At 33.7% G+C, this 18011-nt stretch overlaps 1 protein-coding gene across 1 annotated transcript in view; it reads left to right on the top strand.

Annotated features, from left to right (window-relative positions):
* Nucleotides 1–18011, top strand: part of ZPBP (zona pellucida binding protein) — a 120974-nt gene that overhangs the window by 40292 nt on the left and 62671 nt on the right. Inside the window, exon 5 of the mRNA XM_049777029.1 lies at nt 2515–2733. Within this exon, the coding sequence (XP_049632986.1) occupies nt 2515–2733 (219 nt within the window). The remainder of the gene's footprint in view (nt 1–2514; nt 2734–18011) is intronic.

The raw sequence follows: 18011 nt of genomic DNA on the forward strand, positions 1-18011 counted from the left end.
GCAGATAAGCGGCAAAAAGCTATGGATAGACCAGAAGTGGCGATGTGTATGGCCTGGCTCAGCTAGGCTTGGCTCTGCTCAGGAAAAGCTACGTGAAAACAGCTGTGTGGAAGCGGCTTTTTGAAGCAGCCTGGGACCCGCCCTCCAGATCAGGAGAATGAAATGGCTCAAGTTAACCCAGTTGAAACCTCATGGAAGAAAGCCACGTGGAGAGTTCAGCGTGGAAGAAGACCGCGTCTGTACTAAAGGTTTTTAGGTGAAGGGATTAAGTGGGTAGCCACATATTTTACACATAGTTGGTGATGGGATAAGTTTTAGTTAGTGGTGTAAGAAATTAGTTAAAAAAGGGGAGAAATAACAGTAAAGCCCAAATGAACAATGTAATTTAAAAACCGCGGCATTTAATTTTGCTTCAGGTGTATCTCTTGATTAAGTCAGGTTCTTGCCAATTTAAATGTGTTTTATTGTTTTCCATAGTTAATATTTTCAATTGCAAAATGTTTTACTGTGTATTTTAATGTATTAGTCTGTTTTCATAATGTATGTTCTGTATTTATGCTTTTGTGCTTGTGTGTAGGGAAGGTTAATAGGAACAAAAAGTTCCCAAAAATAGTTTAAAGGTATAAGAACAAAAAGAAGTTCCAGAATAGTGCTTGGTAGAAAGCATTGAAAAAAATGTTAAATTACAGGTGTATGGTATATTTTGCAGAAATGTTATATTTTTTAAAAAAGACTAGTACGTTAACTTTCACTTTATTACGTTGTTTCTATGGAAATATTACCTGCCTTTGGCTAAAGGTGAAGTCAGGATTGCAAAAGCTTATTATCATTCATTTATATTAAGGGAGAGGCACCCTGTGTTTAGATTAGAAGTTTTTCTTTACATTTTCCTTTGATGCGCTTATGCAAACAGCTGCTCTTTTATTATTGACTAGCTTTTCCTTTAATAATTGTAGACAGTATTACTTACTTTTGTATATTTTTGTCTGTTTACTAAAAACAAATGGGGAATTGTTGTGTACGTAAACATTTTAATGGAATTATTATGTTACTGACCCTACCCTGATAGGTGATTGTGACCTACCCTAGGGTGTGACCTGGCATTCTGCTCCCACCCTAGGGTGGTACCTGATTCTGCTCCCACCATTGGGTGGTACTTGATCCCACCATTGGGTGGTACCTGATTCTGGGGCATAAAAGCAAGGGTCTGTGGAAGGTGGGGGGCTTTTTGGCTGGAACTGATGCTGAGGCTTTGGACTTCAATCTTGTCCACTGAATAAAGCTAATATTTCCACAAGCCTGACTGTCTGTGAGCTGTTTACCTGCCACTTCACCTCAGAACTGCCAGCTGAACAGGGTGGCAGACACGTGCTCTGAGCTGGAGGGGAAAGACCTCATCCTCCATCCCTCCATCAGTCAACCTTTTCAGGGGCTGACTTGCAACAGTGTGGGGCCATGGAGGACACCTAGTGCCTTGCTCATCTATCAGTAACTAGCCTGAGTTTTAAATAACTCTATTGACTTTAAATACTACCCACAGTTAGCGCAGCTGCTTTTCTTTGCTTTTGCCTATCTCTAGCGCAATCTTTTGTCTTGGTGCTGGAGCCTGATTTGAACATGCAGGCTGAGCACAAACCCTTCTTAGTTTCCAGGGAACAGGGACCAGGAAGGCGAAAGGAGGCCCACAAATAGAGTTGCTACCATGGCTGGTTAGCTGCCCAGCCTCACAGCCATGCTGCCTTGGCCAAATCACAAGGTCCAGCTTCTCTTAGCTGCACTCCATCAGAGAATCCTTTTGGCTTTGAAACTATTTGCTCCTTTTTGTTTTGCAACTATCAGGATTATTACTTCTCACTTTTTCCCAATTTGAAGTCTCCAGTATATGTCCTGAGAATTTACAGTTTGCTCATCATTTTTACATTCCTTGTATCATTTTAGTGATATTTTGAAACTACAGAGAAATTTCTAGATATTGTACTAGAATTTATAATTCTAGGTATTGTACTAGACCTCAAGAAAACTTGTTTTTATAGAAATATCATTTTTGATTGTTGGTAATTATATTGGCTTAAATTTCTTCAACAATAAATGTTTTTAAACTTTTAACATTTACACTTTGAAAAGTTTTCATTGTGAATTTTTAAGCACATTGATACAAGACACAAAATTCTGTTAGAATCTTGGACTGAAATGTTAGGGCCAGAATACTTAGGTTAAAAATATCAGTTTTGATAGCTCTTGGCATATAATAATTATATCCTTCAGTTTCCTCATGCTGTAAGAAATACTGCCAAAACTAAAATTAATGTTCATTTGTCTGATAGTTATTACTATAAAATGCTTTATAAATTTTTACTTAGTAGCTATATTAGATAAGAATTTTCTAGATGTTAATGTTATGTAATTTGCACATAAACTCATACTAGGAATTTATTATGAACAGTTTTGCTTTAATAGTCTAACTATATTTTAGTTGCTACAATAACATTTTTATTGTTACCTCTATTTTAACAGCTTATCGTGAGCCTCATTATTATTACCAGTTCACAGCTCAATATCATGCAGCTCCCTGTAATAGTATATATAATATTTCTTTTGAGAAGAAGCTTCTCCAGATTTTAAGCAAATTGGTTCTTGACTTGTCATGTGAAGTTGCTTTAATTAAGTCCGAATGCCATCGTGTTAAAATGCAACGAGCTGGCTTGCAAAATGAATTGTTTTTTACATTTTCAGGTAAGAATATAGAGATTTTTAAAGAAAAAAAGGAAGGGAAAAAAGCAGTTTTTAAAGATTTGTAAATTAAGAAGCATTTCGGAATGTAAATATTATGAGTCTTTATATTCTTTATTTTCAGTTATAAATTATTCAAGTTTAAATTCTACTGATATCTACATTAAAGTTTCTTTATTCTTTTGATAAGCTTAGTTAATCATGTAACTTTTTATAGACTGGATAATGGATTATAAGGAATATTAGTTACAATACTTACCTACAAAAGACCCTTTTTAACTTTAATTTTTTGTTTATTTTTTTAGAGCCACACCTGACTGTGTGCAGGGGTTATTCTAGGCTCTGCACTCAGATATCACACTTGGCAAGTTTGGGGGACCGTATGGGATGCCAGGGATCAAACCTGGGTTGGCTATTTGCCAGGCAAATGCCTTCTCTGCTGTGCTATTGCTCTGGCCCTCAGTCCTTTAACATTTTTATCCTATTAAAGCACTATGATGTACAGTTATTTATTTGAGTTCTAGATATATAATGGTTCTAGCGCCAATACTACCACTAGTGTCAGCTTCTCCTCACTAATGTTCCCATGTATGCATCATATCCTCTCCCATTTACCTTACCCCTGCTCTCTGCCCAGGTACAGACACCTTTCTAAGTTCAGTTGATAAAATTTGGGTCTCATGATTTCAGTGCTGTTGACTCTGGTTTGGATATTTAGGTCTATCATTCCTAACACCTCCAATCCACCCCAGTTCCTCTAATTTCTCTCTCCCCTCTCCGCTCTCTTTGACTATACTGTTCGGCTAAGAGTAATCTAGGCATTTCTCCTTTAAACCATTACATTTTTTTCATCCAGCTATTCTAAATACCACATACCAATAATTTTTAAAACCATCTATTTGTAATAAGATATAAGAGAAAAGAGGAAATAGATGAATAACTTAATGTTCTTTAATACTTTAATGTGAGTCCCATTGATTATCTGGAAAACAAAAAATTGAATCCATGGTAATAATTTACCATACTCTGTAATATCTCAAACTCCATTCCCTGCCTCGCATCTTGAAAAGCACCTTACAAAGTTGGGTGGTTGCTGTTTAAGGCTTCTCTTTCTCTTTTCCCATGCCTGAAACCTGTGCCAGATTCCACTCACATTAGTTACAAATAAACACAAAGCACTTTAGGCTCAACCTGGATTTACTTTTTTTAGTACTTTCTGAGCTGGCTTCTCAGTTCATATTGTGACTGACCTTTTGGCCTCAGAGCTGCCTACTGACCTTTGGGTCATGGATGGGGAATCCTGTGTAATCTTATGGAGCTACAGTTTGTGCTATGGTTTGAGTTGAAGGAGTTGATTGTGACAGTGTTTCCTGGATACATTCTGAAAATGACTTCTGATACATGAAATCCATCAAAGGACATTGGCAATTATATCTTCTACCACTTGCTGCATTTGGCAGTTCAGTGTTGCAGTCTCCCAAGATTGAGCCATGCACACCTCAGTGACACTGCCAGTTGGGTGAAAAGGAGTGAGGACACTTGGATGCTTCTGATCTGTATCTAGACCCAACTGTAGACCAGAGATGAGGATGTTGCCATTCATCTGCACTGTCCCCTGTGTCAGCCAGCCAGTGATTACCTAGGTTGGAAGAGACAGGACTGATAAACTATTGTGTCTTTAAGTTTATCAGTTCCCTTTCAATTTTACCCTGATTGGCTTCTAAAGTTTACTACCACATTTTTCACTTCCATTACTTACTAGTGGATGATTTCTTTTATTTTTTCCCCCATCAAGTCTCTTTTAATTTGATTTTTTTTTTTGCTTGAATGGCATTTTCATTTTAACAAGCATCGTTACAATTGTTATCCTAAAGTTGTCTTCAGGCAGATTACAGAGATGTGATGTCACTGATGATCCTCCACTGGTTTTGGTGTTTTCTGTTATCTGTTTTGTTTTTCCATTATCTCAGATGTCACATTCACCTTTGATGAGAGTTAGGCTGGATGAGTGTTTTTTTTGTGTTAGTGTTTATACTCAGATTATTTAGTTTAGGATAAAGTTGAGAATTGTCATCACAGGTTACATCCCACTTTATAAAAGCCTTTATATAATATAGTTGTGCAACACAAGGTTTGGGATAATTAGCTACATATATAGTCTGTCTGAGGTGTATCATGGAGTAACTGGGAGCATCTGGTCAGGACAATTGGAACTAAAAACCCCACATTGGTACTTGGGAAATATGAGACTTTTGACCATGGGAGCTATACAGGAATTGTAAAAATTCAGTCTGAGACCATGTCACAGACTTTCTGGTGACAGACAAGTGACTAACACATATCTTTCCTTTACATTTTATTGACTTTTTAGTAAAAATGGTATTTTAAATATTAAAAAATATTTTATACATTTATGTTATATGATTTTTTATTTTATTGATTTTAATTAAATTAAGTGAAGAAGAGATTAAAGATCTAGAAATATCTCTAAAGATGTAATATTTTCTTTAACTTTTTGTTTTAAGTTTATGGGCCATATCCAGATTAGTACTTGTCTGTTCCCTGGGACCCCTCCTGGTATTGCTTGGAGGATCATATAGAGTGCTGGGTAACAGACATGGGTTTATTTGTTGAAAACCTTACTCTCTGTACCAACTCTCTGGCCCCTCAAATTCATTTTTATATTTTGAAACATCTTGCATCCAGTAATATACTTGTTCAATAAATATGTGACTTTTATTATATTGTTGAATTTAGATGGTTAATATTTTACTGAGTGTCTTTACATTTATGTTTATCAAGGAAACTTAACCTAACTCAGATATTAATGCTTTAGCAGGCATTGTTTTGTAAATGTTTTCTCCTATTTTGTAGATTATCATTTAAGTTCCTTAAACCTTTTTTTGACTAGAGTATTTTTATTTGGTACAATTTGCAATTCACTATTTTTTTACTTACATTGTTTATAATTTGAGTGTCTATAAATTTTATAACTGCATTGCCAAGACTACTTTCAGTAGCTTTGTTTCTATTTCTTGATTTTGTCCAGAAGTTTTGTAGTTGTCTTATCTATATCCATTGTAGTTGTTTTTATCTTTTATCCATTTTGAGGTAAAAACTTTAGTGGTTAAGATAGATGCCTATTTTCAATCTACTGTATATTAAAGCCCAGTTTTCTAATATCATTTAAAGAAAAACTATCATTTATTGATTGGATCCTTTGACTTATTTGTCAAATATTAGTGGACCTTAAATGTTGGGATTTATTTTGTGTCTTCAATTCTTTCCAGAAGTTTTAGCATCAGATTATATTTCCAATTTTATACATTATTGATTACTACAATTTTATAATATAAGTTGAAATTAGAAAGTGAGCTGTTTTGTTAAACTTTTCTTTAAGGTTTTTGTTGGATATTTACCAACTTTTGTTTACTTTTGGCTATATCTGATCTTCTGAATATTTTAATCTGAAAAAAATTCCATTGGAATCTTACTATAGATTCTTTGTAATCCATATATTTCACTGGATTATGCCAATAGTTAACCATATTTATTCACTAACACAGGATATTTTTATATATTCGTGTATCTTTAATATTTTATTATTTTTAAACTTTTCTTAGTTTTTATATATATTTTATAATTTTTATGCTATCATAAATAGGGTTTATTTTCAAACAATTACTTTTATAATTGCAATTTATTTTCATAGTTTTTTTTCATCCTACAACTTACCATTTCTTCTGTTAGATCAAACTATTTTTTTACAAAGTATTGAGAATTTTTTAATATTAGATCACAACAACTAAAGACAGATATTTTTAACCTCTGACTGTGACTTTCATTATAGGGATAATGAGAGTAGACAATAAACTTGTATTATTCTGAAGTTTTTAGAAAAATATTATTTTTATTTTGATCATAGTTGTGGGCCTGTAATAGCTGACCTTTATTATATTGAGGCATATATTTTCTATACAAAATTTATTCAGAATTATTGAATGGATATTGAATTTTGGTAATATTTTATTTATATCAATTAATAAAATTGTGAACTTTAATAATTCCATTGTTGTATATAGTCATTGATATTAAATTATATTTAGGTATTTTTTTTTATTGTAGCATCATTATCTTATTTTGATATCAGGTTTATACCAACATTATATAGTGTATTTGTGTATTTTAATTTCTTTTCAGTTTTTGAAGAGTTTGAGGTGGAATTTTCCTTAATGTTTGATAAAATTCACCTGTGAAATTTTTCTGGTATTGAACTTTTTGTTCTTAATCATTTATTACCGATTAAGTCTGCATATTTATTTATTTTGGATTCAGTTTTAATTTTTTCTAGAAGTTTATTTCTTCTAAGTTATTAAGTTTCGGATAAATAATTATTTATACTAAGCTCTTTTATGACCTTAGTATTTTTATAACTGTTTTTTTATTCTCTAATAATTTTATCTATTTTGTCATCTTTTTCCTTTGTTAGTTTAGCTGTTTTTCCCCAAAATGTAATATATTGGCTCCAGGTAGTGCCGGAATAAATCAAACTCAAAGAAAGCATAGAACTAACTAGATGAACCACAAAAAAGAATCAAGAGGATATGAAAATAGAAATTAGAAAACTCCAAACTGAAATAATAGGACTGAAAAATATGATAGACAAAATGAAATCCTCACTGGGAAGCCACATCCTACAGAATAACAGTAGCTGAGGACAGAATCAGTGAGCTGGAAGATGACGTGCATAACAACTCCAAACAACAGGGAAGATTTGAATAGAACCATAAAACAAATGATCAGATAGATAGTGGAAAAAGTCCTCAAAGTATGTGAACAGAGCAAACAGAAGTGTGTAATAAACACAACAGAAACAACATAAGAATCTTTGGAATACTAGAAACACAGGAGAAAATACTCATGAAGAATCAACTGTGAAGGACATCATTGCAGAAAACCCCCAGAGCTAAAGAGTGCATGCAACCAAATCCTTCGTGTCCAAAGAGTACCAACTAAAAGAGATCCAACGACAAGCACTCCAAAACACACCTAGTCATAATGACAAATCCTACAGATAGAGTTAGAATACTGAAAGCAGCAAGGTCTAAAAGGTAAATTACATTCAAAATAACATCCTTAAAATTGATAGCAGACCTATCACCAGAAACCCTCAATACCTAAAGGCAGTGGTGGGACAAAGTGACAAAACTCAACAAAATTAAAGCTTCACCAAGAATGCTTCACCCAGCCAGACTCACATTCAGTTTGATGGAAGGATTCTTAGCTTCACGGATCAACAATAGTCCAGAAAATTTACAACCTTAAAAGACAAAGTGATAGGTCCTATTTAAGGAAAGAGACACCAACAGACACATCCTACTCCTACATAAAGATGACACTAAATCCCTTGACCATTAACTCTTTCAATGTCAGTGGAATAAATGCACCAGTTAAAAGATGCAGTGTGTCAAAATACATCAAAAAGCTTCATCCAAAATTCTGCTGTCTAAAAGAAATATACTTGAATAGACAGAACAAACAGACTTAAAATCAAAAGTTGGACAGCCATCCAAGTAAACAACTCCATTAAAAAAAGATGGGTGGCCATATTAATATCAAATTACACAAACTTTAGATTTAAAAAAAATTAAAAGGGATAAGAATGGAGATTTTGTGATAATCAAGAAATATGTACACAGGAATAAATCATACTCCTAAAATATATGCACTCAGTAATGGAGCAGGAAAATATTTAAAATAATTGTTTACACATATGAAAAATATATAGCAACACAATAATACTGAGAGACCTCAACCCTACACTGACACCCGTTGGTAGGTCAACTAGACTAAAACATAACAAGAATATACTAGCTCTGAAATGAGAAATGGAAGGGAGTAACATACATTATATACATATTACATATATATTTATATTATATACATATGTTTATGTATATAAATTTATATTTAAATATTATATGTATATATACTACAGATAGAGATAGAATCCTGAAAAAAATATATATATACTAATCATTTTTCAGGCTCTTCAAGGAATTGAAAAAACGGAAACACTCCCAAATAGTTTTTATGGAGCTATCATCACCCTGACACAAAAAGGTGATAGAGATGACACAGTAAAAAGAAAACTACAGTCTAATATTCCTGATGAACACAATTGTAAAGATCCTCAACAAAATCCTAGCAAATAGGATTCAAAGACTCAAGAAGGTCATACAGCATGACCAAGTATGATTCATTCTGAAGATGCAAGGATGGTTTAATATATGCATGTCAACGCATGTAATACACCATATAAAGAAAAATTCAAAACTACATGTTCATATCTATGGATGCAGAGAAAGTATTTGATAAGGTCCAATACCCATTCATGAAAAGGTCTCAACAAGATGGAAATGGAAAAAGAACTCTTCTCAATATACTCAAGTTCTTGCCACTTGAAGTGGAAGTTCTTGCCATAGCGATTAGTCAAGAAAAAGATATCAAGGGCACCCTGATAAGTAAGGAAGAAATCAAGCTATCACTTTTTGCAGATAACATAATACTTGGATATTTAGAAAGCCCTAAAGACTCTACTACAAATATTTGAGAAACAATGGATATTTATAGTAAAGTGTCAGACTACACAACATGCAAAAATTAATGGCCACCTTATACACAAATTATAGAAAAGAAATGAACAAAAGCAAACAAAAACACCCATAGTCTCATTCACAATAATATCACAGAAACTCAAATAACTTGGAGTCAGTTTAAAGAGGTAAAGGAACTATACAAAGTATAGTACAACAAACTGCTTCAAGACACACAAGAGGACACAAGGGAATGGAGACATATACCCTGCTCATGGATTGGGAAGATTAACATCATTAAAATTGCAGTACTCCCCCAAAGCATTTTACAGATTTAATGGAATCCCTATAAGGATACCCATGACATTCTTCAAAGTAGTGGATCAAACACTCCTAAAATTCATTTGGAACAATAAATGCCCACAGATAGCTAAAGCAATGCTGAAGAAAAAGAATATGGGATATATTACTTTCCTCAACTTTAAATTGTGTTCTGAAGCATTAGGCATTAAAATAGTATGGTATTGGAATAAAAACAGACCCTCAGATCAGTGGAATAGACATGAGTGTTCAAAGAATGTTCATCAGGTATACAATCTTTGATAAAAGGGCAAGAAAAGCAAAGTAGAACAAAGGAAGCCTCTTCAACAAGTGGTGTTGGGACAACTTTTCAGCCACATGCTAAAATGTGAACTCAAGCCTCCATCTAATGCCATGCACAAAAGTCCAATCAAAATGGGTTAAAGACCTTGATATCAGACTTGGAACCATATAAAAGAAAATGTAGATAGAACACTTCATGACATTGAAACTAAAGACATCTTCAAGGAGGAAACACCGCTGACCAAACAAGTGGAAGCAAAAGTAAACAAATGGGACTACATTAAACCGAGGTGCTTTTGCACCTCTAAGGAAATAGTGATGATGACACAAAGATCATCAGGGAATGGGAGAAACTATTCACCCATACTATCAGATAAGGGCTAATATATATATATATACAAGGTACTGAAAGAAATTAACAAAAATGAAATTTACTGTATATGAATGGACATGGAAACTATTATGCTGAGTGAAATAATTCAAAGGAAAAGCGACAGAATAAACTAACTCATTTTTGGGTTTAAGAAAAATAAAAGACAGTATGATGATAATAACCAAGAGACAATAGAGATGAGGGCTGGAAGGAGCAGCCCATTATATGAAGCTTACCACAAAGATTGGTGACCACAGTCAGAGAAATAACTACCGTATTTATTCGAGTATAACGCACAGAATTTTCTACCAAAAAAATAAATCAAAGTTTGGGTGCGCGTTATAAACGAGGGCTGGGCATGGCGGCCGGTCAAAGGAGGGCACAGGCGAATTGTGAGTTCGCACTGCACCTTTTCTGGGCTGTCCTCTCTCTCATGATATCCTGGTTTGGTTCAAACATCCTGGGAAGACATACCAAAAGAAATGATCATGGAGATTCTTTGGAAGATAGGCATCAGCAATCAAATGGGTGGCACAGAAGATGACCTGCTGTGGAATTCAGATTCAGAAGAAAGCCAAGACACTGGAGAAACAGATGTTCCTGCCATCTGGGACACTGATGCAAAAGTAACTCGTGAAGAATGGGAACAACTCTTTAGTGTATCTGATGATGAATCTGACTTGGAAGCATTTTAAATAAATAGTTACCAGTAATTTTATTTTGGTATTGTGTTTATACAAGTTTATGTTGTCAATAAATGATTTTTATCATGGCCGCACATGTTCAAGAACGTTTTTTGTCAATTACAATACTTGGTGTGTAACAAAATTTTATACCAATTTTTAATTGAAAATTAAGGGTGCGCATTATACAGGAGTGCGCGTTATACTCAAATAAATATACTCGAATAAATACGGCACACTAACAATTATCATGGCAATGCTAGTGAGATAAGTAGAATGCCTGGCTCAAAGACAGGAAGGGGGTAGAAGAGAGGCAATATGGGGGGGATTGGTGTGGAAAGGTTGCAGTAGTGAAGGGGGGTGTACTTTTTATGACTGAAACCCAACTACAAACATGTTTGTAATCATGGTACTTAAATAAAGATATTATTAAAAAAGTTTCTGAAAAGCCAGGAGTGACTTCTGAGCGCATAGCCAGGAGTAACCCCTGAGCGTCACCGGGTGTTGCCCAAAAACCAAAAAAGAAAAAAAAAAAAAAAAGAAAAATCATTGTCAGAATAAAAATACATTCCACAGAGTTGGAGAAATATTTGCTCACAACTCATCTTAAAGCACTTAAAAAATAATTCACCCTGGGACCGGAGCAGTGGCACAATTGGTAAGGCATCTAGGACAGACCAAGGTATGATCCCCCGCCATCCCATATGGCCCCCCCCAAGCAGAAGCGATTTCTGAACGCATAGTCAGGAGTAACCCCTGAGTGTCACCGGGTATGGCTCTAAAACTAAAAAAACAATTAACATCAAAAAAATGGGGAAAACTTAAGTGAGACTTACTCAAAGTCATATAGCCCAGAGACATATAAAAATGTCCTCTGTCACATTATCATGGGAATGCAGGTTAAAAAAAGTGTGATATCACTTTATACAAGTGACATTCAACAATAACACTTCTTGCAACCTATATCCCAAACTCAAAAACATTAGTTTAAAAAATATGTACATACCTATGTTCATCTCTTTGCTTAGTATAATAATAAAGATATGGGTAAAATAAACATATACTCAACTATGTATTAATGGATCATGAAATTTTTATCTTAATATATAAATAAATCCATATCCACATGCAAATGAATAGCATGCACATTTAAGAAATAATAAAGACATGTAATTTGCAGCAACAACGGATGAAATTAGAGGCTATCGTGGTGAGTAACATTAGTCTGCACAAAGGGCCAGAAAATTTGGAGTTATGATTCTTAAAAACTCAGTAAATAAATACATTTTGAATTTTCCTTATAATGAGAATGTATGAGGGAAATGGAGAGCCTGTTTAGAGTACAGGCGGGGGTTGGGTGGGTAGGAGGGAGACTTGGACATTGGTGATGGGAATGTTGCACTGGTGATGGGTGGTGTTCTTTACATGACTGAAACCCAAAAACAATCATGTATGTAATCAAGGTGTTTAAATAAAAAAATAAAAATTAAAAAAAAAAACTCAGTAACCAATTTACTCAGTGAAGATTTTACTTAAAGAATCATATTGGGATCAAATTTCTATTCACCTTATCTTCTGAGTGAACAAACCCATTCTACTTCAAGCCAGTACTTTTTATAAGCAAAGCAAAATAGTTTTTATTGATGTATTCAAAAAGACATAGGGAGAGAAAGTACTTGTTTCAAGAATACAGGCCAGATAGTACAAAATGTAGGATGCTTGCCTTGTTTGTGGCCTACCTGTGTTTGATCTTCAGCACCACATATGATCCCTACCTCTAACCCAATTCAGGAGTGGTTCTTGAGTGTGGTCTCAAAAAACAAAGTCAAAAACAAGCAAACAAAACACAAAAACAACCACTTGTCCTCAAGCTAATATATTTTTGATAAAAATTTGTGCAGTAGCCTCATAATTTTGAAGTCTTTGTCAAAATACAAAATGCATTCAATATGAAAATGTAATTATTTTCTAAATTATTTTTAATATTGACATGGTACTGATTTTCAGAGATTATTGTGAAATTTGTGATTGTGTAGGTTAGAATAGGCTTGGTGTAAGTTGATTTTATGAAAAAGACATGTTTATAGTTCAAGTTTGCTAATCTGGATATTTGTGGTCCTTGTAATTTTTTTTTTGTTTTGTCAGATACATTAGTCAAAAGCTCTTTTTATAGTAATAAAAGAAGCACAATGGACAAATGGAAACAAATTAAGTCTAAGATACACAAATAGCATACTTTCACTTTGCATTGTTACTGGATAATCACATGCTTACTGGATACCAAAGCCACTGAATAATACTCTGTCCAATTTTAGAACATAAGGCTGAGAGGAATAAAGGCAACAATCTAATATATTATGATAATTTCAATATTATTTCTTTTCAAGTCTCTTATGATGACTTACTTTGCTTTTAGAATATAAGCCAAAACAGTAATCTTTCAGTAAGATTTTCATTGTGACCTCATTGCCAGGATGCAACATATTTTTAGACAAGAAGACTTCTTTTCTTGCTAGCATTCAACTCTTTGAACTTTTATAATTTTTCATTTTATTAGTGACTTATAAATCAGGTATTATTTTTAAACTTGACATCATTGATTATAATCAAGTACAAAATTGTAACCTAATCATACCTCAGCTAGTTTTCTATTGTTTCCCAAGATCTTGGGCCACTCAACATTCCCACTACCAGCAATTAATGAGAGTCCCTTTCTCTTCACGTATACTGCTTGTTACTTTTGTTGTTTTTTTTTTTGTGCTTTGTGCCCTTGTTACTGTTGTGATATGATTTCTCATTGTTGTTTAGAATTAAAATTGTATAAAGCATTTTTCATATACCTTCTGATCATATGTATGTCTTCTTCAAGCAAATTTGTTTTTTTTTTGTAGATTTACTATTATATTATATATTGCATATAAACACTTTATCTGAAAAGTATTGAGAAAATATCTTATCCCAGTTGCTGGTATAATGTTTTATTCTGGCCAATGTTTCCTTTGTGGTGCAGGAGCTTTTTGGTTTGACATAGCCCAATATGTTTACCTTAATTGTTTCTAATCGTTGACCTATACCTTTGGTTTCCATGTCCTGGAATGTTTTCCTCAATGTAATTTATGGATTCAGGTATGTTATTCAATTCTTTAACACATTTTTATTTGACTTTTGTGAATGGTGTTCAAAAGGATTCTGAAGTAGTTTTTGAGGGGGATGGGGAATTTGGGCCACACCCAGTGATGCTCAGGAGTTACTCCTAGCTATGTGCTCAGAAATCACTCCCGCTTGGGGAACCATATGGGACACCGGGGGAATGAACTTAGGTTCGTCCTAGGTCAGCTGCATGCAAGGCAAATGTCCTACCAGTGCAACACCACTCCGGACCCCACTTTTTTTTGCATGTGGCTGACCAGTTTTCCTAGCATAACTTGTTGAAGAGGCTTTCATTTTTATATGTCATATTTTTTGCTTCTTAAATATTATTTGTTAATAAAAAACAGTGGATATATCTCTGGAATTTTAATTCTGTTTCACTGATCATAGATTCTATTCTTGTTCCAGTACACTGTTTTAATTACTATAGCTTTATAGTATAATTTAAAATTAGAAAATAAGAGGCCTCCCTCTTATTTTTCCTTAGGATTGAAATGGCCATTCCTAGGGTTTGAAAATTTTATATTTTCTGATCCACAATTTATCATTCATATAAATTTAAACAGTGTTTAATCTATGTCTTTATAAAATGGTCAATATTTAGTATATTTCTATGGACTGCATTGAATCTATATAGTGCTTTGGACAAGCAACTTTGGAACTATTAGTAATACCAGTCTTTAAATGGAATTTGTTTCTATTCCCTAATGTACTTTTTATTTAGTAGTATTTTATTCTTTCACCTGCATTTTGAAATTAATTACCAGGCACTTGACTTTCTGAAGCACAATCGTTGATGATATTGATTTTAATATATTTTATATTTCATTATTTGCATATAGGAAATTATTGAAATTTTGTTACATTGATTTTTGTAACTTGCCATTTTACTATACAGATTTATTGGTTCTAGGAGCTTGTTTATGAAGTTTTTGGAATTTTCTAAATATACGATCTTTCTGCATAGTGAGTGTTTAGCTATTTACTTTAATATTTGATTATCCTTAATATAGTTTTTCTTATCTACTTGCTATGATTAGGCCTTTAAAAACCAGGCTGAATATCAGTACTGAAAGTAGCTATACATGTTTGATATCTGATCATAGAGAAGACACTTTTACCTCTTCCTCATTGAATATGATGTTTTCTGGGGAATAATGTCAATTTATTTATTTATTTATTGGTTAAGTAATAGCTTTTTTCCAAGTTAAATCACAACATATTTTATTACTTTAAATAATTTCTTTAAGCACTGCTACAAAAATGTTTGCAGTTGGGTTACATTCATGGATTAACATGACCCTTTAACAGTTTAAAATTTCCCCACCATCAATGTTACCCATTTCCTTCCTTTCTCATACCTGCCTGTCTTCAGGACAGGAATTCTATTTTTCTCTCTCTCACTATCAATGTCATGGTAGTTGACAGTGCAGATATTTTTCTGACTGTGCTCACCATTCTTTGTGGCAGGTTTCATATCATGGGCTGGTCTTTTGACCTGCATCTCTATTGTCTCTGTGTGTTATTACCATACTGTTTTGTATTTTTCTTAAATCCTGCAAAATAGTGAGACTATTCTGTGTCTATCTTTCTTGACTAAGTTCACTAAGTTTAATAATATCCATGTCCATTGATGCATAGGCAAATTTCGTAACATCTTTTTTTCCTAACATGTATAGTATTACTTTGTGTAGATGTAGCACAATACTTTAGCCACTCTTCTGTTGTTGGGCATCTAGGTTTTTCAAGATTCTGGTTATTGTAGTAGCACTGCAATGAATATAGGAGTGCAGAGGGCATTTTTGTATTGTGATTTTTTGTTTCTAGTGTATATCCCTAGGAGTGGTATTGCTGGATCAGATGGGAGCTCAATTTCCCTATTTTTTGTTTGTTTTTTGGGCCACACCCAGTGACGCTCAGGGTTTACTCCTGGCTATGGGCTCATAAATCGTTCCTGGCTTGGGGGACCATATGGGATGCTGGGGGATCAAACTGCAGTCTGTCCTAGGCTAGTGCAGGCAAGGCGGTTGCCTTATCATTTGTGCCACCGTTCTGGCCCCAAATTTTCTGTTTCGTTTTTTTTTTTTAGGAATATCCATATTGTTTTCCTGAAAGGTTGGACTAAGTGGCATTCCCACCAGCACTAGATAAGAATTCCTTTATTCCCGTTTCAATGGTTGTTGTTGTTCTTTGTTAAGTGTGCCAGACTCTGGAGTGAGATGATATCTCACTGTTGTTTTGGTTTGCATCTCCTTGATGATTAATGTTGTGGAGACGTTTTATGAGCTTGGCAATCTACATTTCTTTTTTAGGACATGTCTGTTAATTTCATCTCACAATGCTTTGATGGCATATTTTTTTTCTTTTTAAGTTCTGTCTGTACCGTGTTTATCTTATATATTAGCCCCTTATCTGATGAGTATTGGGTGAATAGTTTCTTCTATTCCATGACCATTGTATCCTAGTCACTGTTTGCTTTTAAGTGCAGAAGATCTTTAGTTTAATGTAGTCCCATTTCTTTATCTTGGCTTCCACAAGTTTGGGTGGTTGTGTTTCCTCCTTGAAGATGCTTTTAGTTTCAGTGTCATGAAGTGTTTTGCCTATGTTTTCTTCTATATATCTTATAGTTTCAGGTCTGATTTCAAGGTTTTTAACTCATTTTGATTTGTCTTTAACTCATTTTGATTTGTCCTTTGTGTATGGTGTTAGATAAAGGTCAAAATTTCCTTTTTTTTGCATGTGGATTACCAGGTGTCCCAATACCATTTGTTGAAGGGCTTTCCTTGCTCCATTTTGTATTTATTGCCCCTGTATTAAAGATTAAATACTCAAGACTGTTCCATTTTCCGTGAGTCAGTTTTTATTCCTATACTGTGTATTTTTAAATAACTTTAGTTTTGTAGTACAATTTTAAGTTGGGATAAGTGATGCTTTCCATCTTGTTTTTCCTAAGGGCTGCTTTAGCTATTCGTGGGCATTGACTGTTCCAAATGAATTTCAGGAGTTTTGATCCACTTCTTTGAAAACTTTCATGAGTATCCTTAGAGAGAGTCTATTTGGGAGTGATTTCTTTTTTCACAATTACCTGAAAGATCCTGAAAAGAATTGGCATAAATCCATTGGATACGTTTGAATGAAATTTTTATTTAATTTATCTGAGCCTTGATTTTTCTTTGGGGGAAGACCTTCAGTTACTATTTTTATTTTCTCAATATTGATGTGTCTTTTCAAATGTGCTAGGTCACCTTGGTTCAAACTTGATAGGTTATATGAGTCCAAAAATTTATCTTTTTTTTTCCAGTTTTTTTAGTTTTGTTGCATAATGTTTCAAAGTAGCCTCTGATTACTCTTTGAATCTGTAGTATTCTCCCCATTTTTATTTCTTATTAAGTTTATTAAGTTTCTCTACCTGTCTTCTTGAGTTTTTCTAGTGGTTTATTGACCTTGATTATATTTTTTTTAGAAAACCAACCCTTTTTAATTTATCTTCTGGGTCATTTTTGGACTCCAATTTATTAATTTCTGCTCGAATTTTTATTTCCTTTCATCTGCCAATTTTTGGTTCATTGGCCACTTATTGTCTGAAATAATCATGCAGGAGTATTTTGCTTTCATTATGTAGAAGTTATGTGTATTTGGGATTGTCTTTTTTCTTAAAGAACCACCTCAAATTCTTTTTGTACGACTGGTTGGTTCAAGGCTCTGAATTTCCTCAGCTGTTGCTAATTTGTGAGGCTCTGTATTGATCCTTCAAATATGAATGAGAGTCTGACTGGGAGAAATTTATATCAATGAATTTTTTAACAGTGCCCCACCATTATTTCTGACCTGTAATATTTTATTGTATAATCTATAAATATTTTTGGTTTTGTTTTT

Source organism: Suncus etruscus, chromosome 7 (assembly GCF_024139225.1).
Source record: "Suncus etruscus isolate mSunEtr1 chromosome 7, mSunEtr1.pri.cur, whole genome shotgun sequence".
Taxonomy (NCBI): Eukaryota; Metazoa; Chordata; class Mammalia; order Eulipotyphla; family Soricidae; genus Suncus; species Suncus etruscus.